Below are 26,712 nucleotides of genomic sequence, written 5' to 3'. Positions count from 1 at the left end.
TTTCCTTTCTTATAACTAGTGGGATGACCCATCGTACTGCTCATATGCGGGCTGGTGGGCGTTAACAATTATTGTGTGTTAGTAATAATAACCGGAACCGACTGTGAAACGAGCTCTCCGAGGCACTAGAGTGGATAACGCCAAATTCCGAATTCCGAACTGGCATGGCATTGAGACTTTGTTACTGTAAGTCCCAATACAAATTCTATCTCCTACAAGGAAATCTGAAGACCTCATTATCCATACTACATTAACAAATTTATGATAGTGTAATCATTAAAGCCCACCAGCCCGCATTAGAGCGGTATGATGGGTCATCTCCACTAGTTATAAGAAGGAGCGATCGGTGCTGATGATGATTTCTTATAAGATGGCCTCCTATCTTATAAGAGAAAGGGTTTTAGAGCACAGACCCACCACGCCGGCATGAGGTTGGACAACGCAAATTTCCGAACTCCGAACTGGCATTGAGATATAATTACAGGTCATCTCCACTATATAATAAGGAACGATCGGTTATGACGACTTAGGCCCCACAACTCGTATCTCTTATCATATTTATATATTGTTTAGGTTAATTTCTAGAAGACGCAACCAAACGGGAAAAATTCCCAACAATAACATAAATATATCCGCTTTAATCGCTTCTACCATCAATGTTAACCAGTTTGCGCGTATACAACCTCTTCGAGAGAAAAACTCTGATACATACTTCTATCCCTTTCATTTATACCGCAATTAATTCGCCATCTCTGTCTTTGCAGATGATAAACTTGACCTTTAAGATCAATATTTCTATATACAGATCTTTATTCTAAATAGTGTTGCCGCGAAAGACGCTTGCGTCTCGAAAGAAATTAAAAATATTGTTTAGTTTTGTTCGTTTGATGCACAACAAAAAATGGTAAGACGCTAACGGTCGTTTTGTTCGGATAAGTGAATGTGTTGAAGTGTTCTTGGTGTTTTGGAAGTGTACAACCGGTTTTGCGTGCGTTATTATTAAGAACCATTGACATTTGGTAGAGGAAAACACGTAAACGAACAGGATGCAAATTATATAAGCAATTATACAGTATTAATCATAATTATAAGAATGATACGCTCGGTAACGTGAGTCTTGGTATCTAAAACGGCTAAATTACTTCTTTGTTTCACACAAACTTAGCTTATTGTGAGATAAATTACAATAGACCTATGTTATGTCTCAGATATCTCGTAAACCCTATAAGACACTACAATATTCTTAGTGATATATCGTTTCACTAAATTGGAGGGCTGACTTTTCTTTTTCATCTTGCTTTTGGCTTTTAGGTGTGCCAAATCCTAGCATCGCTTTAAGCAGTATTTATTTTAGAACTAGCTGTTGCCCAAGGCTTCGTCCGCGTTTTTTTTGTTTTTAAACCTCCCGTGGAAACGGTTTGCTTGGGAGATGTGTGGCATTAGATTTTTGCACAATTTTCAATGCGTTAAAGCGTAACAAACCATCCATCCATCCATACATACATCTATCCATTTATACATACAATTCCACAAACTTTCGCATTTATAATATTAGTAGGAAGTTACGCATGCATTCGAGCGTTGTTCCATATGCCTTTCGACTTGCTGTTGCTTTGCTTTTTCATGTGATGCCCGGACAGACAGACAGACAGACAAAAATTAAATAAAAATCTGCTGTGAACTCAGTGTCGATTATAAAGCATACCCCGGTCAAAATTTTCGAAATATATTAAATGTACAGAAATCTTCCAGTTTCAGTTTTATTATAACTGTATAGATACTTATCACTTTTTGTCTTTCTTGAAATCCTTACTACGTTACTAACGTCAAATGTGGAAGTGCGTGTGTTCGTTTGTTCTTATACAATAAAACAAAATAATAAACTTAACGTTTCGCATATACTTAGTTGAGAGGTCGGAGAGTAACATAAATTACTTTTTATCAAATAAACTACCAAGAGATTTTTGAAAAACCGTAACTTACTCCGGCAAAGAACGACCGCAACAGCTGTTAACTACCTCCAATGATTATTATTTGTGAAACAAAAGCGTCAATAATGATGCTTCATGCGAAGGTAGTCCATAATCTTTTAAAACGTCAAAATACTATTTTTCATTTGAAAACAAACAATTAGTATGAAAATAATAAAACATCTTTTTGGGCCGCCCAGAAAAGAGTTTGCTCGAAGTTTAGGGCTTTCAAAAAGAGTAGTCTGCATGATCTTGGAGATATCACTTTTTGTAAATAATGTAAGTTACACGTATATTGTAAACTAGCGTACCCAGCCCGCTTCGCCGGGCTAGATTTTGCTTTATTTTATTTAAACAATAAACTTGCATAATTAAATTTTTAATTTAAGTCTCATAATATATTAAATCATTTATTTCTCTCCGTATTCATTCTCTTCTATTCTCTACTCGAGCGGGTGAAGATCATTATTTACACCCATGTACACCCAACAGGCAACAAAAGAATATCATCATAGTAAATAAAAGCTGTATTTGACAGTTCAAAAATAGGAGTGCTCCGATCGTCACCAACCTTTACAGGATTACTCGCCAGGTCAATCCGGAGATTCCCTGAAAGTTTCATTGAAATCGGTCCAGCCGTTTCGGAGCCTATACGGAACATACCCACACACTTTCTCTTTTATATATATAGATAGATAGATACCAATTTACAATCGTAATATCAACCTACTACCGGCCCACTACAGGGCACAGGTCTCCTCCTAAAGTGAGAAGGGGTTAAGGCTGTAGTCCACCACGCTGGCCCAGTGTGGATGGATGGAATTTACACACCTTTGGGAACATTGTGGAGAACTCTCAGGTATGCAGGTTTCCTCACGATGTTTTCCTTTCACCGTTAAATTAAGTGATATTTTAATTGCTTAAAACGTACATAAAAAAAGAGAAAGTAAGAGGTGCGTGCTGGGACTCGAATTCCCCTCCCGCAAAGTGAAGTCGAAGTCCTACCCACTGGGCTATCGCCGCTTTTTTTTTAACGAATTACCTATAATTAAAAAACTGATTTTCTCATTTCTCTGGGACATAATATAAGTTTAGTACATATGACAGTTGAACGAATCGAGTCTTTGCAACGAAAAATCTAGGATGATTGCAAAGGACCGGGTAATAAGAAATTAAGTACGATTTCGGATATCTTTACCCAAATTCGTTGATTATCAAAATCTAAAGTAAGTAAGGTTACTTTAGGACTAGGTTAGAATATAGTAATATATTAAATTGGGTTATTAATTATTGGGTTGGAACATAAACATTTATCTGTCTTTTGGTATACCTATATGGCACCTAGTTTTTGGCGGACCCCAGCGCCATCTGTCGGGCTGATTGAAATGAATCTAAACCATCCAGGGTGCCACCCAAACGCATACCGAAAAAATCATTCAAATTGGTCCAGCCGTTTAGGAGGAGTTCAGTGACATACACACGCACACAAGAAATATATATATAAAGATAAATTCATATTAGCCAGATATTTTATTAAATAGTTAATAAACAGTTTCAAGAAACAATTAAAATTATATTTGATTAACAACCAATGTTCATAACATTGAGTTGGTGGGTATCCCTATCCCTATCCCCACTAATATTATATACTAGAAGATCCGCGCGACTTCGTCCGCGAATGAGTCAACTACAAAAAGTAGTCGTATGTTGTCGAGGACTGTTTTATAGAACTTTAAAGAAATAATACCGATATACATACCACATATTTCCGTCGTTTGGCGTAACGTTTACCGTTCACGCATCGCACGCATCGGAATCTCTTAAAAGAATAGTTTCTGCAACATTTCTCATTAATGATTGTAGCCATAGCGTGATGTCATATAGCCTTAATTGATACTAACAATCCAAAAAAAAAACCGCAAAATAGCATTTTCTGAGATTAGCGCGTTTAACCAAACAAACTCAAAAGCTTAATAGTTCAATTATGCCTATCTAAAAAATCATGTCAATCTAAAACTCCGTTTGAATCAATCCGATGAATAATTTTGTTCCGCAACAAGGTTTTTCATCAGGGCAGGCATAAAGCAGAAACTGGCGTAAAATAGAAAAATGAAAGAAGTTTGGTAGGCAGTGCTTTTGTGCACGTATGAAGTAAATGCCACTAGTTGATGATATATGAAATCGCAGAACATCTGAGTAAGACAAAAAAATTGATAAATTGATGCCATTTTCACTAAATCTAGACATCACCGCGAATGCCTAATTCTTTAGGCGAAGGCTATAGAAAAAAAACGTTTCACCAACTCTTAGGTGATGACTATTGGTAAAGAATTGATGTATGCCTAGAAACCTCCTTAGATTAGGCGTTACCTATGTAGGCATTGCTTTTTTCCTCGTTAGTTAAACTGTAGATCAAAATTAGAAAGGTTTATATATAGTAGGCATATATCTTAGTAAATACGCATATATTTTAGAAGAAGAAGAAGAAGAAATACTTTATTGCACACAAACATCAGAATATACATAAAATATAGAATAAACAACAACAAGAATTGTAGGCATGCAAAGGCGGCCTTATTGCTGCAAGCAATCTCTTACAGGCAACCTCTGACAGAAGGAAAAGCTGCAAGAGAGCGGGATAGTGCAATTATACTACATATAATATACATATATATTCGGCAATAAATAGACATACATATAAAATAAATCAATATATAAATACATATGTATATATAAATATAATATAAATACATATACAATAAATATATATATATATATATAAATACATATATAATTAAATATTTTAGTAGAGATAAGCAAAGAAATTCGTCGTAACAAACATATGTTTGTGCGCTTACATTGCAAACCTGCAACTTGCAACCTTCCGAGATATGTCAACCAACCAAGTCGATTTTTGGCATAGAGTTGGTTGAAAGTACGAAGAGTAACTAAGGCTACTATTCATCTCAGGAAACCAACTGTTTCTCACGTGGTTTTTAAAAAACTTTAACATACTCGGACTAAGAACGCGGGCAACCACTGACTAGTAATTTTATAAGAATGATGTCGTTTATGCAAGACTGCGTAAAAAAATGCGCATGTAAGTGATATAAGTAAGCAAGAAAATATCCCGTAATTTATTTAATCTATGCATTCATTGAATCTCGATTTGCCAAGAGCTCAGATGACTGTCTAGAAGGTTTATTTCACCACATATATGCATTTTTTTCAAAAATCATCAGTCATCTTAGCACCCATAACACAAGCTACACTTACTTTGGTGCTAAATGGCGGTGCGTACTGTCGTACTATATTTATTTATTAAAACATATATATATATATATCCTGCTTGCATAGTTAAACGATAATTAAAGATTTTAAACTACGTTTTTCGTGGTTAATATACATTTCTTAAATATAAAAGTTAGTCCCGTGACCACGATCCATGCAACTGGGTCGAAATATCGACAAATCCTATATTATTATTTCGGTATATAATCGGTTCGGTGTAACCATTAAACTATATTTAGGAATGTAAAACGATAATATTTCTAATACCTATTTAAAAGTTTCTTAGCCGAATCCATAAAGGTCTCTCTCAATCAACTAGGTAAGTAAACTTACCTATCTACTTAATAAACCCGTATGATGCGATTATAAGCAACTATGAAGGTAAAAAAAACGACATCCATATTAGCAATGTGTTAAGGAAACGTATCCTTCGAACGTCGGATAAAGGGCTTTCCTTATACATAGGTAAGTACATATTGAGATCTTACTTCTCCTTACTTAACTGCCGAACCTCTAAAAGTTTATAGCTAAAAAAAAAGAATAGCGTTGCGGCGCTTACTTAGTTCTAAATCCCGGTCTGATGTCTAGAGGAAACTTCTGTAGTCCGGCAGGGTGTTTACGTATCTCGCGACAGGCTTGCGCCAGGCGTAAATCTTGCAATCACTGCTGTCAAACGTTACTTTTGTTTATTTACTGTATGGAAAAGAGACGTTTGGCAGCAGTGATTGCAAGATTTACGCCTGTCGCGAGCGTGTCGCGAGATACGTAATCACCCTGCGGTACTCATAGCTAAAGATTTTAATGAAACAGGAATTTTAAAACTGTATCTCCACCCAACATCTTTTATTCACGCACTATGTTAACAAAAAAAAAACTGTTGTATATTTTAGAAATGTTAAAAGATAATATTTCTAATACCTATTCAAAAGTTTTTTAGGCGAGTCCATAAAAGTAGCGATATCAACCCATTAATGCAGATATCTCATCTGCGCAAATAAGATCATCTTAATTAACTAGGTAAGTGAACTTACCTATCTACTGAAAAACGACTAAGACAATCTTATCTTTGCATCATTAGAGTCCATGTAGGACTGCGGTGCATCGATAGAAAAATGAAACAACATCAAAAAATGAACATTCAACATAGAAAAATGAATTTTAAAATGTAAAATGTAAATTGTTGATATTGAAAAAGATCAACTGCTGAGTTTCTTGCCGGCTTCTTTTCGGTAGAATCTGCCTTCCGAACCGGTGGTAGAAACACTACACAGACAGACTTGACGTTTCAAAAGTGCTTATATTGGGCCTACTTGAAATAAATAAATTTAGAATTTTGGATTTTTGACCATAAATGTCTGGCAATATTTATAGCTATCAAAAGTTTAATTATTTACCCACTTTATAAATTTACTGAAACACTACCTAATGAACCCGTATGACGCGATTATAAGAAATTATGAACGTAAAAAAAATACATCCATATTAGCAAAGTGACCTGAGATCTTACTTCTCCTAGTATGTCATAAAATAGAGTAGAAGCGGATAAGGGGTAGAGGTTTAAATAAAAAAGCGTTTACTTAGTTTTAAATCACGGTCTTATATCCAGAGGAAACTTCTGCATTCCGGCACTTATGGGCTAAAGATTGTAATGAAATAGGAATTTTAAAGCTATATCTCCACCCGACATCTTTTATTCACGCCATATGTAAGGTTAAAAAAGAACTGTTGTATATTTTAGAAATGTTAAAAGATAATATTTCTAGTACCTATTTAAAAGTTTTTTAGGCGAATCCATAAATAAAGTGAGGTGAGATCTTACTTCTCCTAATATGTCATAAAAGTGAGTAAAAGGCGACAAGGGGTTGAGGTTTAAAATAACTGCCACACCCCTACTATGTTATACCTAGTAATGGAATGAAAAATAAAAAAAACAGCGTTTACTTAGTTCTAACTCTCGGTCTAATATCTTGAGGAAACTTGTGTAGTCCGGCACTTATAGGCTAAAGATTGTAATGAAATAGGAATTTTAATACCATATCTAAACTCCACATCTTTTATTCACGCCATATGTAAGGTTAATAAAAAAAAAACAGTTTTTATTGCTTTAAGTATATTCATACCTACCTTATTAAACCAACACGTCACTGTTTATATCCGAATTTATGCAAATAGTTCTTCACTAGCGGCTTGCTTTTGTTTACTGCTTTGGCGTTTGTTCATGTTTTTTTTTGAAAATTGAATTCGGGAATTCTTTTATTTTGCTGAACTTTGTCGGTCACAAAACCAAAATATTGCTCAACGTTTCTTTAGTTTGGCATATTTTTTTTAATTCTTTGTTTGAATTATTTTCGGATAACAAGTATCTTATCCGTGTCCAAGATTCAAGCTCTGTTGCGGCTGACAATCAATCAATGAATCAATTTTATTTTGCTTAAATATGGTACATGTAACATGTTTACATAGGTGTTAATTAATTTTTATAATTGTCACATATCCTGCCAAGATTGGCGTGAAAATATTTGTCGTTAATCATTTTAACAATTATATACCAAAATGAAAATCACAGATTAAATAAAAAATAAATACTAAAAAAATACAATGATGAATGTCTGTCATTATTCAATTTAATTATTTATTTATTTGATAATAAAGCCTATCCCGAAGTTTGTCAAATAACACTGGTTGTTGAGACAAAAATATATTATAGAGAAACAAATTAACAACCAAACAACAAGACACACGTCATAATATTAGTAGGTATTGATTTCAACGCATAATAGCTGCTTGATATCATACAATTCTAATAAACCCATCCGCCATTTTCCCTACATTGTACACTGAATTATTTTCTTATAACGTAATAAATTTTTGCGTTACTATTTAATGTACAGTATGTTTTAAAAATTAAAAAAAACAAGTGTGATATGTAAATCAAAGTAAAAAGAGACTTCATAAACTTAACACTACAAAGTAACAGAATTTAAGAAAAAATTGACTTTGTAACTATTTACTTTCACCGCTTACCTAGTAAGTGTACCTACTTACTCCTGCGGGAAATTTCCGCTCTTCCGGGCTTTTAAAAGTATCCAAGGTCCATCTCAAAGATTAAGCTACATATTTGTGCAAACTGTTGGCTAGAATAACAATACGCTGGATTCTTAGTCATAAATCATAACGAATCAAGAAAAGAGTTAAAAACATAGTTCCTGCATATAACATACCTATTTTTCTTGAGCATAAATTATATCATAAATAATTTTAATACCTTAATACTACGAAATTATTAATTAATTACTGTATTACTACGGATAAAACTGCTTTTTACATCCATAATCAAAACAAGCTTGCCCTGGTGTCCTATACTTGACCTTAAAACATATTTATCTAAAACCTATACATGATGATAGTAGGGTAAGCAAAGAAAAAGAATCGCATCAAGACCCGTCAAATAAAAAAAAAACAGCTGTAGATTAGAGATGTAGCTGTTGAGCGTTAATATAAAGAATATACATCTTCTAGACATTCGCACCTCAACCATAGACATCATAAATATTCCCAGTTTTTTAAAGAACGGTTGCCTCATGATGTGATTGTTTTCCTTTACCATTGAAGCAAGTTTACCAAGCAGCAATGCCTTAACAACTCATTGTTCATTAAGGACAACTATGTGCAAACCTGTGTGTTTATCTGAAATAATGTTACCCAAATAACTTTATACTTGTAGATTTCTCGCGAAATGAAACATGCGTACGGAAATTCCGACTTCCTGGCGCTTATTAAATTACTTAAGTACAATACTTATTGGAGATTTTATTAATTCGTAGGGTTGTCCAAGCACATATATAACAATTATTTTGTTTTACGTACAGTCCATTTACTAAAACTTGTCCACTTCCTTATATACTGTATGAATGGACTGTAACTATGGTTTAAGCTAATCTTGACTATTTTTAATCATTGACAGGGCCCCCGCTTATTTACTTTGCCGTAGTGTGACTCCTTTTTTTACATATGAGTGAGGTGATAAGTTTTTTTGTATCATACAACTTTTTTTTCTTGTGTTTCTACACCTAAACTAATGTATTTCTACAAACTTTTTACGAACACAGAGAATTTATCAACCAATACGAACTAAAAAATTATCTCAAAGACTTAATACTTTGACTTAATACAAAACATGTAAAGTATATAGGCAACAACCCTGATTTTAAAAGCAGGTAAATGTTAATAATTCAATGAATTACGCGTTTATTTATAAAGGCTCTTAGAAAAATATAATTTTCCGCGATTTAATGATTGCTTCTCGGACTACGAGTACGCTCTAATTTATTTGTTGAACTTTGAATACAATAACTGTGTTATCTTTATTTAAGCTTGGAATGTATGTCTTACACGTGCGGAATTTACGCAACGCAATAATGCGATATTTGCGTTTGTCTATTAGGTACAAATCTTTTTTCGAAGAACGCTATTTTTAATCCTTCGTTTTTATAGCGATTTCGTGCGGTTTTTTATAACGTTGATTTATAATATGTGAGGTAAAAACTGTTTTTAATGATCACAGTCATCTCGTTCTTTGATGCCAACTCTTTAGTATATCAATCCCTGTCAATTGACGGTTCAAATTCAAATTCAAAATTCATTTATTTCATGTAAGCCTAGTTTATATATATAAGCACTTTTGAAATGTCAAGTCAAAAGAAAGAAAGAAACTCAGAAGATTGCACTTTTCCAACATCATTTTTAAGTTTAACAATCTTTAAAACATTTCTATTTTCTGAGAGATGGGAGCGGAGTTAGTAATGTAGTTCCAAAAATGGAAAAAACACCCCTCCTGGAATGGAAAAAAACAACCTCTTTTCATTTTGGGAGGAGACACAGTAGTGGGCCTGTTTGATATGACGATGATGACATACTGATTAACGAATTACGGTATTAGGTGATTAGGATGCAGAATCAGGAGTGATTAGGAAATGGCGAAGTCGTAATTAATGTACAGCGCCGATCAATTACATGTGCCACGTGACTAATGACTGAGGTGCTATGTCGCGGGAGTTTCACTAATTGACGAGTTAGCTTGTTGCCGTTGAAGGAGAGAATCTAATAATTAATCTCTCCGTGTGATATGATTAGTCTATCTACTGTGACTAATCTATTCACGACTGTCTTATTTTGCCGAGACTATGGTATTGCAAAAGTAATAATACTAACTTGCCAAAGTAAACGGGTGATCTCGTTAGGTCCTTTTAATATTCTTTATTCAAATAATATAAAACCTCTTTTAGGAAAATCTAATCTCACACCCTACGAACGTTGTGTTTGTATACTCTTTGGTACTATCTTTTTTTTTAAACATAAAACTTAAAAATAATCTTAAACATCTAATCGTACCTACTTTTTTGTCGATGAAATTTCCCTCCCTTCTTCTACGCTACCGTGCCCGACGCCCTTTTGTTAGTTCATTTCTGCCGGGAGTACGATAATTTTAAAGGTTTTACTAATAACCAGCGAAAACCCTTTTCAGCTGAAGAAGCCATGAGAGTTCTCAAGTATTATATTGTTTCTTCCTCATCCTAGAAGATTCACATATATTTTAAAAAGAGTTTTGCGTGTTCAAATCAATAACTATAAGCATACTTGAATCTCTAGTATGTACAACCGTTAACTCACGGCGCGGCGTTTCGAGGAAACGTTGTTTATCGGACGGCTCACTACCTAGATCAATAATTGTGTCACTTAAAGAACTTTCCATTTTTTTATAACTTTCCAAAGTTAATGTAGGTACGCCCAGTAAAAGACAAATAAATAAATTAGAGAATGTGACGCTACCTGAGAGTTTTTATTGAAGTAAATAGTAGTAGACGTAGTGTAGTTTCCGCTATTTAAAAATAATAATAATACGATTGTCGTTATATGGTTACACTTTTTTTTTTATTGCCTTTTAACTTAACCTTCTCCTTATGCGTGAGTGACAGTGTCTCAGTGCTCCGTCAAATGTTTTTAATATATGTTAAGTGATTAATAGATTCCAAGATATTAAGATATTATCACTTTGTTTATAAATATAACCTAAAATAAACTATGTAAAAATAAATAAAATCTAAAACGTCTTCGATAACACCGCAGCGAGGCGCAGTTCCTAAGATGCTGGCAGCATTGCACCTTTGGATGGCCAAACTAAGTCTTTTGCCGCTCTAGGATCAACGGTAGATTCGATAACCATTTATGATAATTCTTTAAAAAGAGCTCGTGCCTCCGGACCCCACGGGCCCAAAGTCTCTACTCCAAAAGGCACGAAAATGAAACTGCTATCCAGGTTTTCATATTTACGCCTCTTGGCCTGGTCTGCAATGGTAGCAGCCGCACCCACCATTGACGAGGTGGCCTGGATGTGTGATGCAGCTAGGGTATCGACACAAGTTGCATCCCACACAAGTGACCTTGAATGATTAATTAAATTCAATTAAGTATCCATTATAAAAGAGAGTGAATGCTGTATGCCAAATTTAATATATATAAGCTAACTATCTTAATGTATGTGTTATCGTAACATAAATTAACAGTACACTACGAAGGTACTGTTTGTATCGTAAGCTTATGATAATATTTTAAATGTACTGTCCATTGTCTTTAACTTGTCTCCTTTATAATATAGGGGACTATTTAAGTTAGGGGACAAGTTATACTGAATGGACCTATTTAAGATAGTGAACTGAGGACAAGTTATAGTGAATGGACTCATGTATAACCAATGACTAAAGAACACCTGCACCTAGCATAGGTGCCTACAAGCAAGCGTGCCTACGAAAAAAGCGTTTCTACCTAAGCATTAGGTGAATACTAAAATGGCGAATTACTCTAGTGCATTTCATTATTGCAAATTCAAAAGTTCACATACAAAATAACACTTTAAATTCTACACAAGAATGAAACGCGCCATTTAAATACTTAGGCCGGTGATGTCACTTTATGTACGGAGGGAATGTGGACATTTTAATGGCGAACTGGCACGCTCAAGCTATATGACTATATTATGACCACATTCGTAGCGCCGTTCCTTAATATTCTTTATTCATTAATTGTTAGAGCGATAGCCTCGTGCTTAAAGCTTCAATTAAGGACGGACAGAGTTCGACTCGGCAAGCACGTACGTTTTTAATTCGAAGCAATAAAATACCGCGTGCTAAAACTATGAAGGAATCACCGATATCGTGAGGAAACCTACATAACTGAGAGATGTTCTGAAGAGGTGTTTGAAGTCTACCAATCCGCACTTGGCCAGCGTGATGGACTACGGCCTAAACCCTTCTAGATTTCTTACTAGAAGAGCTTTTGAGACAGCCCGTCCGGGGAAGTACTACCATCAGTGGCGTGCACTGAGTTTCTTACCAGGGTATGCATACAGCAGGAAAATTGCATAAAACGGAATAAATCCTCCTCTTATACGGGCTATATTTTAATTTTAGGGTAGGCAGTGCTTTTGTGCATGTATGAAGTGCACGCCACTGACTGTGATCATGCATATATATGCCGCAAAGCAGCATAGTTGCAATGCTGTGTTCCGATTTAAAGGGCGTGATTGCCTGTGTAACAGGTACATGGGACTTAGCCCATACGCCATAGATTGATGGGCAGGCAGGACGTTGCAGGACGTGCTCCTGCGAACTGTTGCTCTGTTTATAAGCGATGGTTGTCCAGTTACCATCAGATGGGCCATCTGCTTAGTCCGTCAATTATCCCTATACCTTTCCCTACTAATATTATAAATGTGAATGTAAGTTTGTTTGTTACGCTTTCACGCAAAAACTACTTAACCGATCCTCATGAAACTTTGTACACATATTCTTGGAATTGTTAGAAGTAATATAGGATACTTTTATCCCGACATTAAGCTCGGTTCCTTTGGGAGAGGGGATGAGTATTTGACGATTTTACACCATAACTCCGACAAATTATAACCAATTTGAATAATTATTTTTGTACTATAGTGGTTATAATATGTGTTTAATTTTGCCCAAACTGTGGTTGGAGATAGAGGACAGAACTCCTCAGCGGACAGCAGCATTTTAGATCTACAACTAAATTTAATGCCACATCAAAAAACAAAATCAAACGCAGACGAAGTCGCGGGCAACAGCTAGTTACTTATAAAAAAGGAGATCTTTACGCTGTAGTGGGCCGTTATGTTTATCAAATGAAATGTTATAAATTTTCCACAGATCGGAGCGTTACTACTGCTAGTCATAGGTCTATTTGTGCCGACCCACGAGCAATCCACGCCAAACTCGCCATGTCCGAATGTCTTCATGTACGAACCATCGGGCACCGAGCAAGGAAGGTGGTATGGAGTCGTGAACCTGTCCACAGATAGCACTCTACACTCCCTGTGGTTGAACGTAGTCCTGGACAGCAAGGCAGACATTTTGGGGGTAAGAATTTTTTGCTGCATTCCATTTTAAGTCTCCATCTTTCAATTCTGGACCTGTAAGAAGGTCGGAAGAAATCTATCTCCTCACTAGGTTATATGCACCGGTAAGTAAACCGGTATAGGTAGTATAAGACTCGGCTGCCTTTCCAGTGTTTCCTTACCTTACTTTAGGAGCCTGGAGTCAGAAGTGCTTAAAGTAAGACCAGTTCTACAGTTTATACGTTAGAAGACAGACCTTACGAGATATATAAAATAAATCATGTTTCAAAGATTTCGTTTTGGAATTTTGATATATGTAAAAAAAATTAAAACACACCGAAAAATAACTACTTTACGCGTCAAACTTACTTTACTTAAAACCTCCGCATTTTTAAGTGAAGTAAGATCGAACAACCCGGAATATCTTTATTGAAATTACTCGCAATACGTAAAAAAATGTCCTATTCCAGAACTGGGTGGGAGACGTCACAACCACAGACAACATAGACTTCAAAATCGAGAACACAAAAATGAAGATACACCCCGGCCCGGCGGTCGCAATTCGTTTCTTTGTGCAATACAACGTGCTCAATAAAATACCTAGGTTACATGCTATAAGGCTGAACGGCAGAGAGATCTGTAATGCCGACCATCCGCAACCAGCAATCGACAGAGTTGACTCCATAAGGCCCGAACCAACTTCGATCAGCAGGCCGGAATCTGGATCGAGACCATCCGTGAGCAGGCCCGCGGAATCACGACCGAACCAGCGACCAAGCGACGGATCCTCGGACTCGAGGCCGTCTGTCAGCAGGCCGTCAGAAACCCGACCGTCGGATTCAAGGCCAGCTCAACGACCCGGTGAAACTCAAACCAGGCCCACTATCATTATTAGGCCAGAAGATAAGCCTCAGACGAAGCCTGTCTATGGAAGGCCGTCCGGCGACGGACCCGTGTACGTACCCACCTCTAACCGACCACTAGAACAGAGCAACGTTAACCCATACAGCATGTAAGTGTTAATCGATAACTTCTAATACAATAATAAGGGAGCATTCAAATGAGTATCGTTTAGCCGCGCGACAACTCTGCAATCACCGGTGTTCTAAAATTTTATGAATTAATAAATTACGGCGAGCGCAGACGTGTAGCTATAACAATATGGCTAGGATAACGCATGCTGTCGTGCATATAGAGATTCAAAATCGTCTTTTATTTACAACTGGACATAATATATGGAACGTGGAATACTTATACCAATAACGAATTCCTCAAATCGATTCCTTGGTCGTACCAAAAAATTATTGAATTTAAAATGCCAAAGAAAATCATATCTCTTCTTTAATTACCTCACCAATGCTGGTTTGGGAATATTTACCAATACCTTTATCCGGGGATAGATATGGTTTTCAAGTTCGAAAAAGTACTCCACGCGATTTTCCGGGATAAAAAGTATCTTTTATCCTTCTACTCGGTGCAAAATCTAATCTAATCTATCTGTATATTTCTTGTGCCAAATATCATGAAAGTTAAAATTTGACCATTACAATTATATAATATTGTTACACCTTCGCATTAATAACATTTGTATTTGACGAATCTTTCAAAGAATCTCTATAAGCGCGACTAGTGTGTCGCGTGGCGTCACACACCAGTTTGTATGAAGCCTTAGACTCAATTTTGTGGCACTAAAGCAAGTTGATTGCTCCAGTTTCCTGAATAATCTTGCATGAATTTCACTTCTACGATGATCGCAAAACAAACAGTCCAATCGGAACAATAGGCGTGTGCAAACTGATTTCAGTTCAGGATGTTATCAATACATACCTCATACGTATTTGGCAACTTCCCTGGCCAAGCTGTGAGCTCTGTGGTTTTAAGTTCGTGGAGCCAGAGTTGTATTCCCGGCAGGGGAAAATTTTGGCAATTTATAATTTCTGAATCGGAATTTTCCCTGGCTTGGTCTAGTCTGGCTTCGGCCGTGGTTACTGACAAAAATTCAGCGTTCCGAAACGATGACGCGTAAAGTTTAATATAACAGCCATAACAGGTTATCCCGATACCATCTAAGACTGCATCATTCACACCTTGTAGTACCCAGGTGAGAAGGGCCAACTTGTATTGGGATATAAAAAAATGCGTAAATGGCAAACCGCATGGTTGCAAGTTCAGATTTGACTTCTTATTTTGCGACATCTATAACTTTTCAGAAAATTTGAACGAGCATGTATTTTAAATTGTCTTTAACTCTTTTCTACAGCACCTACTTTTACTTCTGTCCGGTTGTTCTTTGCCTTTACGAGTGTACAAATAATCACACGTCACTTTGACGTTAGCGTTACTTATATTTCCACCCGAGAATTTATCTTGGGTTCTCTAAAAGGCTGGTTGGTAGGGCACCACCTAAAAAAAGTAACGAAAGAAAATTATCACCCACCTTGAGGGGTGTTTTATAATTACTTATGAGCTTTTCAATGGAAACAAACAGTACTATTTATGTGTAATAAAAGAAATGCCGTATTTTTATATCACATAAACCAATGAAGTTTCCACAACTTAGTTACATAACATAAACAATAAAATTAACCACAATTGCTAAGGAATTAATATATTCTAATCCGTCGTCATCACACGGCACACAGCCAAAAAACATTAATAAAAAATAACGTTTATTTTTAACTGCTGAGTTTCTTGCCGGCTTCTTCTCGGTAGAATCTGCCTTCCGAATCGATGGTAGAGTCACTACACACAGACAGAACTGACGTTTAAAAACTGCGTATATTAGGCCTACTAAATGAAATTTGAATTTTGAATTTTTGTATTTTTAACTCTGACTGTAGTTTGATTCATGAGATTTTTTATAAAATGATAAGAGAACTCTTGTCTCCTAAAAACTATTACTAAATTGTCTTGCTCGGTAATGTTTGCTAAACGGCACATATCATTTACGGCGAACTTAAATGCGATGTTATGGTTGTCACTGCGTAATTTTATAACAAATACAGTAATTTCTCTAAAAGTATTGATCAAATGGCGATGGCGGTTTATAGGCGAGATTAAAATTAAAAAAAAAACTCAAAAAATAGTTATTTTTTAAAAAGGTTTCATTGTTACGAATACGGTACTACCCCAACGTTTATTACACCTATCCAACTGGCCTTCTTGTATTTAGAACCTTCTGGAACGTAGCTAACAACTATTAACACCACTCTTAACAGCGGTGGTGGCCAAGTCCCGGCACAGAGCGTATCAGACAGGCGGACCACCACCACAGGCTACCAGCAGTTCACTCCGCGCCCATCCTATCCCAGCAGGCCCAAGGATGATGATGACGATGATGACAGGTAGGTTTGACTACCAACCCCTTCTTCTATTTGACCTGAAACAAAGCGACCAAAGCAGCACGTTTGGTTTCTGGACAAGGCCAAACTAACTTGTACAGGATTTCCCCATAGACCGAATAGCACAGCTAGCCCGGACATGACAAATCTACTCCACGGGATAAGGACAATTTGTTTATATTCTCCCACAGCTTTATCCACCATCCGCACGTTGCAGTAGCCTGCACAGGGTTTTGACCAGGGTGTGCATAAAAATTTAAGATGGCATAAATTTGAAAAAATCCTTCCCATTTATTAGTAATACAATAACTTTAGGGTACTGGGTAGGCAGTGCGTTTGTGCATGTATGAAGTGCACGCAACGTACGTGTAATGTCAAACGGGAGTAAACTTTGCCCGTGCTCCATATGCTTGCCAGGTCTGGTAAAATTTGAGGTGCGACGGTACTTGGTGAGAATAAGTAGATGGAGAGACCAGAAAAATTAGCATCTCATCTCTCAGTAGTCACACCCTCTGTGATCTCGAACGTCAACCTTTAGAAACCCAATGATATGTCAAAAGCACCTTGCAAAAAAAAATCATCACAAGATCGTCACACAGCTGCCCGATTCACTAACTTCTCCAACAAGTTGCCAACTCGTCGTCTTCGTACAATACGTAGGTTTTGATAGTGACACTTGCCAACTCATCGCATATTATGTATGGGTACACCAGGGTGGCCAAGATCTTTGCTAAATATGATATTCCAAGTTAAAGCATGTGATTCCCATTTTTCTCGTATTATCCCGTACCTACGCTCCGACAATAGATTAATTAACAAACTTAACGCCTTTAATTTGTTAATTAATAATTGTTTTTCTTCTTCTTCTATTATTGGGCTTATCTCCATACTTGGTTGGCCGGAACCGTCCGTTGTACGTAGTAATTAATCATTGTTAATATAATTTTTTTCAGCCTTACGGGAACCAGGGGGGGGTCACCTAACCTTGGGTTCCTGATACACACCGAAAATATGTTAAACTGACTATTTGTGTTCCACCGACTTCATAACGGAGTGTTCTGAAACGTTACTTGCATGAACACCACCATTTTTGTTCGCTGCTCACAAAAAACAGCTTTTTTGTGAGCGGCGAACAAAAATGGTGGTGATAACCAGGTGGTCTGAGTTCTATCTGAAATTTTCAGAGTTATGTGCGTGTTTAATCTAAGCAATTTAATATGAACGAAAAAATCGTGAGGAAAGCTGTATGCCTGAGAATTATCTGTAATTCTTTCAAAGGCGTGTGAAGTCCACCAATTCGGATTTGGCCAGCGTCATCATCATCATATCAACCCATTACCGGTCCACTACAGGGTCTCCTCCCACAATGAGAAGGGGTTAAGACCGTATACCTTTGAGAACATTATGTAGAACTCTCAGGCTCTTTTCACGCTCTATTTTTGACGGCCGAGTGACGCAGCGGGCAGCGACCCTGCTTTCTGAGTCCAAGGCCGTGGGTTCGATTCCCACAACTGGAAAATGTTTGTGTGATGAACATGAATGGTTTTCAGTGTCTGGGTGTTTATCTGTATATTATAAGTATTTATGTGTATTATATTCATATAAAAATATTCATCAGCTATCTTAGTACCCATAACACAAGCTACGCTTACTTTGGGGCTAGATGGCGATGTGTGTATTGTCGTAGTATATTTATTATTATTTATTTATTTTATTTCAATTTTTTTTAAGTTTCCTCTGTATTTTTGTGTTTAATTTATATAAAATGTGTGTGTGCAAACAAACAAACAAACATGCAGGTTTCCTCACGATGTTCTCCTTCACCGTTGAAGTAAGTTATATTTTAATTACTTAAAACGCACATAACTTAGAAAAGTTTGAGGTGCGTGCTGGAATTCGAACTCGGCCCCCCGAAAGTGAAGTCGAAGTCCTACCCACTGGAATATCACCGCTTTTAATCAATATAATATAAACGATAACATAATCGAAGACATATATGTATTTTTCTTCCCTCAGGGTAGATCCGGATGAGTACTGGTCACCAGGCCCGGCCACCTTACCTTCCATTGGAAATTTCGGCAGCGGTAACAAAAAGCAATCCGTAAGTTTTTTTTACGTACGCCAACACGCATATGCCAGTCCCATCATCCTTTAAGTAACTTAGCTAACAAAACGTAATAACTAAAATAATGAATTTAAAATGCATACCTTTACCTCGCCGAGCAGGCCAAGGCGTAAATATGACAACCTGGATAGCAGCTTCATTTTTGTGCCTTTTGGAGTAGAGACTTTGGGACCGTGGGGTCCGGAGGCACGAGCTCTTTTCAAAGAATTATCGAAAAGGGTTACCGAGTCTACCCGTGATTCTAGAGCGGGCAGTTACCTTGGCCAACGAATTAGTTTGGCCATCCGAAGGGGCAATGCTGCCAGCATCTTAGGAACTGTGCCTCGCTGCGGTGGTTTCGAAGAAGTTTTAGATTTTAATTAGTTTATTTTAGGTTATATTTTTCTAAAACAATTATTTTAAAGAATAAATAAACAAATTACTTAAAATGCATAGGTATAATAATTTTGCAACCGACAGAATTTCATTGACAGAGAGAAAATTTTTATATGCTCTAAACTTAGCCCAGCAGTGGAACCTGTAGATTATGATGTGTGATGATATTAAAAATTTGAATATAATCGAAACGAAAGAAAACATTCCGGCATCCGAAAAACAATATCCAGTTGAATTCAATTAACGATGTCGAATATTAATAAATTACTACCAGGTAGACGGTAGGTATAAGGTAAATCCCCTTGCGATACTAATAACATTTTTAATAAAAAACCTGTTTTTAATAACTCACAGTCTATCGGAATTGATTATGTTACGTAGAAACCACAGAATTAAGAACAACCAGAAACCGCGAACACGACTAATATTGAAGCATCAAAAACCACTCTACTTTAGTAGTGTTTCTCGAACACGTGGTTAGTCATTTCATTTCATTTCGCAGTTGATAGCCCATTTATCGAGGAAGGCTATAGGTATCATCACGCTAAGACCAATAGCAGCATAGCACCAATAAAGAATGTTTCAAAATTTGACGGTGGATTGGCGCAGTGGGCAGCGACCCTGCTTTCTGAATCGAAGGCCGTGGGTTCGATTCCCACAACCGGAAAATGTTTGTGTGATGTTTATTTGTGTGGGTGTATATTTGTATATTAATATTGTTTATTAATCATAAAATTATTCATCAGTCACCTTAGTACCCATAACGCAAGCTATGCTTACTTTGGGACTAGCTGGCGATGTGTGTATTATCGTAGTATATAAAATAAAAATTAAATAAATAAAAAAACAGTGAAAAATGTCCGCGACAGCATATGCCTATTTATTTATTTATTTAATTCATTAGAGATACCAACGATACACTGTATTTTCATTAATAAACATTAGTCGTTCGGTTAATAGGTGAAAATTGGCCTAGGTTGGTATTGGATAATTAAGGAGACAATTAACTCCCCGGGAAAGTATAAAAAATTATCTTCTCCCACAGATATCAACTCTCAGAGCACTGGCGCACAAGTGGAAATAATATCCAAATAATATATGTGTATTAATAAACAGGGGTAGACTTCTCCTATTCCATGTTCCCGCGATTTAGCATTGACATCTTGGAGATGTCTCTTAAGAAGTTCAAAGTTTGTATTAAACGTAAGCTTATAGAAAAGTCCTTTTATAGTATAAAGGACTACGTAAACGATAAAAAGCTTGGGTGTAAATTATTGCTCTAACCAGGTTGCTCTTCTAATAATTTAAAATGACATTGTGAGATGGTGATAACAAAAAAAAAACACCCGGCTAAGTTTGTTGCTTCTTCTTAGACCAGGACGCGTTTGGAACCCTCGTAGCTTTAGTTATAAGTTTACGAATGTGGTTATCGCCATCATCTCACTACCGTGTAATTCTTATGTATGCATCAAAAGTGCCACCTATGGGCCTACTTGAATAAAGATATTTTTGACTTTGACTTTGACTTTAGCAGGTGGACACGTTAATTATATCCCCTGGAAGGGAATACAATCGGTGGATATAATTTTTGTTAGCCCTGCTACAGGGTATCTCGGAATACGACGGGGAAAATCGATACTTATCTGATAAAGCAAGCCAGAAGCATCCAAAATATTACGAACAATTTCATCTTTTAAGGTTGACTTACGAGTGTAAGCAGAAGAAGTCGCGAGGGACCGCTTGTAATACAATACGCCTGTTATAGTTAACACGCCTTTACATATTTTGCGGTCAGTTGTTAAAAGATAAGCTGATGATTTCAATCATTTAGCGTGATAAGGAAGTGGAATAAATTGTCTCACAATGGCCTACGCATATTAATAACAGTTCCGTGTTTATTTTATCTTTTCTAAATTCAAAGAACCGTTAAATAAGCGATTAACAAACAATCGATTATTTATTTATATAAAAACTGGCTCTCGCCCGCGACATCGTCCGCGATTGTTTATGATAAATTATGAACTTCACTAGCGAACGCTAGATTGCACTGAAGTAGCAATTTATTGAACTTTTTTGTAGAATATTATTCGTTTTTGTCAATACAAATTCTATGTTACTTCTTATTCCCCCAAGAATATGTGTACAAAGTTTCATGACGATCGGTTGAGTAGTTTTTGCGTCAAAGCGTTACATCCCTACAATCACATTTATAATAAAGTAAGGATATAGCCATAGTAAGGATAATCAACCATCCTGTATCTGGAGGCTTTCCCGGATTGGGTTTATTTGGGTATTTGTTAAAACCTACATGTATCAACGAATAGTTTTATAAATAAACTAGCTGTACCCTGCCACGCTTCGCTGTGACACATTGTGATTAAATGGTTGAGAAAAATAGATAAAAACAATCCTTGATGCGTATTATATATCACGCTAAAATTTCAGCTCGATCGGTGCAGAACTTTTTGAGTTTTTGAAGAGTATACAAACCAACATAACATTTTTATATCTATAGATATACTCGTATTACGACAGTACACACATCGTCATCTAGCCCCAAAATAAGCGTAGCTTGTGTTATGGATACTATAATAACTGATAAATACTCTTATGAGTAATTTTTTACAATGGTAAGATCTAAGACCTCCAAATTTATTATTTTTATTCTATATTTTATTTCATCCTTAATATTGTTACTTGTGATTACTCAATTCTTATGATAAGCCTAATAATTAATAATAAATGGCATATATTCGGAAACTTTAATTAATAAATAAATAAATATACTCCCACATTACACACATCGCCTCATAGCCCCAAAGTAAGCGTAGCTTGTGTTATGGGTACTAAGATAGCTGATGAATATTTCTATGAATATAATAGACATAATTACTTATAATATACAGATAAATAATAATTCTAATTTGTAATAAATATTAATATAAAATATTTGCAAGACATAGTCCTATGGTAAAATGTGAGCATATTAATTAGAATAAACAATAGTTAGCAAATAAAGATATTTTTGATTTGATTAGATACTTATATACATAAATATACATATAACCACCCAGACTCTACAAAACATTCATGTTCATCACACAATCATTTTTCAATTTTAGGAATCAAACACACCGCAAAGACTCAGAAAGCAGGGTCACCGCCCTCTGCGCGAATCTATCGTCTAACGTATTATTTATATGTTTCGTTCTTTATTACAGGATCAGTGCGGTATCGTGATAAGGAATAACGCCAATCCCCTGGTGGTGAACGGCAGGCCTACGTTGGAAGGACAGTGGCCATGGCAAATAGCTCTGTACCAGATTCAGGTAGATACATTATATTAAAGACTTAGAACCATACGTGTTGCCAGTGATGACTTTAAAAATAAATATATATATATTTATTTATAATAGGTCAATACACACGTCACCATCTAGCCCCAAAGTAAGCGTAGCTTGTGTTATGGGTACTAAGATGACTGATGACGATTTTAAGAATAATGTACATACATACTTATAAACACATATACATGTAAAAATATAAACACCCAACACTGAAAAACATTCATGTTCATCACACAAACATTTTCCAGTTGATTCCCACGAACCCACGGCCTTGTACTCAGGAAGCAGTATCTTGAACAATAAAGACGACAGTGATTAACTCTTACTCATATTTAAGTATGTTTTAGTATATATTAGTTTATTATTTTTTATATTTATTATTATTATTAGTATTTTATATGTGTAATCTTGATAAGTATTAGTGTGTAATTGTTCGTAAGTATGTATATAATAATAATACACCTCACCAATCGGTTTTCCTTGGTTTTCCTAATCCTAAGGTTGCCTGGAAGAGATACTAAGCGATAAGGCCGCCCTTTGTATCCTACTTTTTAAGTTTATTTTTGTTGTGTCCATTGTTTTTTTTTACTATTTGTTGTGTACAAATAAAGTGTATAAATAAATAAATAAATAAAAGCAGGGTCGCTGCACTCTGCGCCAATCGGCCGTCAATAGGCTCATAAGAAGGCTCAGAAACACTCAGCGGGCGATGGAGAGAGCTATGCTCGGTGTATCTCTACGTGATCCGTAGAAGGATGAGGAGATCCGTAGAAGAACCAGAGTTACCGACATAGATCAACGCATCGCGAAGCCAAAAAGCGATGGGCGGATAGCTTTGGGAAATTATAGACTTTTGGGGTCCCAGAGTGCTAGAATGGCGACCTCGCACCAGTGAACGCAGGGTTGTTATTAGGAACAAAGGCCACACCAAAACCTTATAAAACAAATTGTCAAATTAACCTAACTCTGGACTATTATTCATCAATTGATTAAAAAATAATTACAGTAGTAAACTATTAATTTGAGGCTGAAATTAATTTATTTTGATTATGCTTAATTAAAATGCGGGTGCAATTAATTAATTTGGCATAATTTTTTGTAATATTCGTTCATTTTGTAAACCCGAAATTTTTATTTAAAATCTGCGTTGGCATAAACTTTAAACTTTATTAAAAGTTTAACGTTCGTAGATCTTTGTGGAGAAACCTCAGGCCTCCATGTTTCCTCTCGATGTTTTCCTACACCTTCACCGCAAGTGAAATTTAATTCCATGAATTGAAAACACACATTTGTGGTGTACAATAAAAGTATATTCATTCATATTATGAAAATTCAGCTTAATTTGCTATAGTCCGCGAAACGCAGGAGCATCTGTATGGTGTAATTTATGATTTCTTCAATCCTTATACTCCACGCCAAACCGATCTTCGGCAATGTACCCTCTACGCACGTTTCGCTCGGAAACCGGAGCATTCTCAGGAGATTTGACTTTACAATGAATAATTGTTAAGTATAATTGTTCACTTAACAATTATTCTACTGTGACACCACCACGAAGTACTGCAATCACCAATCCGCCCGGCGGGTGATTTTGGGCAATTCCTCTCTCAGGGAGAGGGTTTTAGTCCAGCAGTGGGATGTTATAGGCTTTTGAGGATTGAGGATTAAATATGATGCAATCCTATAAACATGTATAAAATAGCGTATAAGTTCTAACCTAAACGTGAAGGTCATAATACCAAAGGTGATCCAAAAACATTTAATTTGATTTCAAACCAGTTTTATTATTGAATAAATAAAGCTAGCTCACCGGCAGAAATTCGGGCAACGATTTTAAGTTGTTAGTGTATTTGAATCAATGCCGTTTTTAATATAATACACAACGCTTTACGCCGCGCCGGTGACTTTTTTTTTTAATAATAATATCGTTTATTAAACAAAAAAGGCACAATATTTGACACTTCTGTTCGAGTAAACTAAACGATCGTCTAACACAAAATAAAAAATATCAACAGGTGAACCAGTTCCTTCGTATTTCCTAAAGTCAAAGGTTGTCTCGAAGAGATCGCTTCAGCAATAAGACCGCCTTTGCACGCCCTATTTTCTATTCTAAGTTTCTTCCGTATATGTGTTTACTTTGTATAAAATGTGTGTATGCAACAAAGTTTTCAAAGAAAGGAACAAAAACATCTGTCCCTAAGCTAGGAATTAACCTGTGTTCTAGGCACCAGTTAGCCCAGCGTATTGATTGTGTGCAAACCCTCCCGTTGGGTGTTGTCTCAGTGGCCTGTTATATGCTATTGACGTCTGAGGTGGATAAATAATAATCTGCGGCATCTTTTTTCAGACGGTAGACAGCAAATATATCTGCGGTGGGACTCTGGTGTCCCACAAGCACGTGATCACAGCAGCGCACTGCGTGACCCGCAAGAACTCTTCCAAGCCAGTCAACAAGAACACGCTCACCATCTACCTCGGCAAGCATAACCTGAGAACTTCGGTGGAAGGCGTCGAGATCAGATTCGTAAGGCATTTTTTACTCCTGGGCTGGTTTCTCAGACTACTACATCTCTTATACAAGGTCATTCCATCTCTGAGCTGGAGCATCTGTTTACCAACTCCTTCCATTTAATACCACAAACCACATTGACTTGCATCTCGAAGTCCCTGATGGGCACTGAATAGATTTTAGCTCCTTGTTTGTGTTCCTATACAAGGTCATTGAGCTGGGACACTCCTATACCAACTCCTTTCATTTGACCGGATATAAAAGCGGACTATTTGACTTGACAATCCTATATTGACTTTCCTTAAACTCCCTCTCCTCTTATCGTCTGTCCAAAGACTTCGAGTCCAACGTGTAGAGCACAATAAACCTTTCAAACCTCTTAATATTAAAATGAAAAATTTCTTCATTTAAGTAGGCTCAAAGATAGCACTTTTAATCCCTGCTTAAAGTTCATAAAAATTGTACACGGTAGTGAGGTAATGGCGATAACCATATTCGTAATCTTAAAGTTAGGTTAAGTAAAGAAGTTTACAACAAACTTGGCCGGCTGTCATTTTTGTTATCACCGTCTAACATTGCCATTTAAAATTATTAAAAGAGCTACATAGTTATAGCCACACCCCAAGCTTTTTTATCGTTTACGTAATCCTCAATGTATAATAAAGGATTCCGGGCAGCACAATCTTAGAACCTCCGGAGATCTTGTAGGTTTCTAAGGTTTCCAATACATTAATTTGTGTCAGCTAAGTAGGTTTTTTTCCTCCGATTTTTTTTATACATATTTACTTTATTATATTTATTTATTTCCTTCAGCAAAAGATCAGATCAATTATTTTACAAGAATTTCACTATACAAAAAACAATCTTAAGATACAATACATAAATGCCTATAAAAATAAGTAAACCTAATAACGGATTGTTTGTCTCGCTTCCCTATAGAGATGGTAGACTATGCCCTCATGCCAAAAGGCCAAAAATTTTGCTTCAATAAATAAGTCACAACATTTTCCTCAGGTGGCGGATATCAGCGTTTACCCAGAGTACAACAAGACGCCATTCGCCAGAGATCTGAGTATCCTCAGGATGCGGAAGTCAGTTGAATACACCGAGTTCGTGAGGGCGGCCTGTCTCTGGCCGGAGAACCAGATGCCCTTGAGCAATGTCATCGGAAAGAAGGGTTCAGTAAGTATCTGTACAACCATCGAAACTGGTCATAAATATTTTGTGGGGTATTTCCGAGTACCACTATAAGTTTGCCCTTATCTGTAAGCTCACCTAACATTAGGTGAGCTTAAAATGAAGAGCCTCCCAAGTCTCACCATACCAGATCTTTTAATGATGAAGATA

At 36.3% G+C, this 26,712-nt stretch overlaps 1 protein-coding gene across 5 annotated transcripts in view; it reads left to right on the top strand.

Moving 5' to 3' along the window:
- Window positions 1-825: 825 nt before the first annotated feature.
- Window positions 826-26,712, top strand: part of LOC120627830 (serine protease gd-like) — a 32,974-nt gene continuing 7,087 nt past the window's right edge. Inside the window, exons 1-8 of one of the 5 annotated variants that reach the window (XM_039895901.1) lie at window positions 826-904; window positions 13,481-13,690; window positions 14,139-14,680; window positions 16,887-17,012; window positions 19,026-19,110; window positions 22,731-22,838; window positions 25,204-25,380; window positions 26,380-26,547. In XM_039895901.1, coding sequence (XP_039751835.1) covers window positions 902-904; window positions 13,481-13,690; window positions 14,139-14,680; window positions 16,887-17,012; window positions 19,026-19,110; window positions 22,731-22,838; window positions 25,204-25,380; window positions 26,380-26,547 — 1,419 coding nt within the window. In that variant the 5' untranslated portion in view covers window positions 826-901. Of the gene's footprint in view, window positions 905-2,168; window positions 2,250-13,480; window positions 13,691-14,138; window positions 14,681-16,886; window positions 17,013-19,025; window positions 19,111-22,730; window positions 22,839-25,203; window positions 25,381-26,379; window positions 26,548-26,712 lie in introns of those variants that run through there. The other 4 variants (XM_039895900.1, XM_039895899.1, XM_039895898.1 and 1 more) reach the window with 4 other exon arrangements.

Source organism: Pararge aegeria, chromosome 12 (assembly GCF_905163445.1).
Source record: "Pararge aegeria chromosome 12, ilParAegt1.1, whole genome shotgun sequence".
Lineage (NCBI taxonomy): Eukaryota > Metazoa > Arthropoda > Insecta > Lepidoptera > Nymphalidae > Pararge > Pararge aegeria.
The sequence above is the reverse complement of the archived record's forward strand: the minus strand, read 5'-3'. Positions and strand labels throughout refer to the sequence as shown.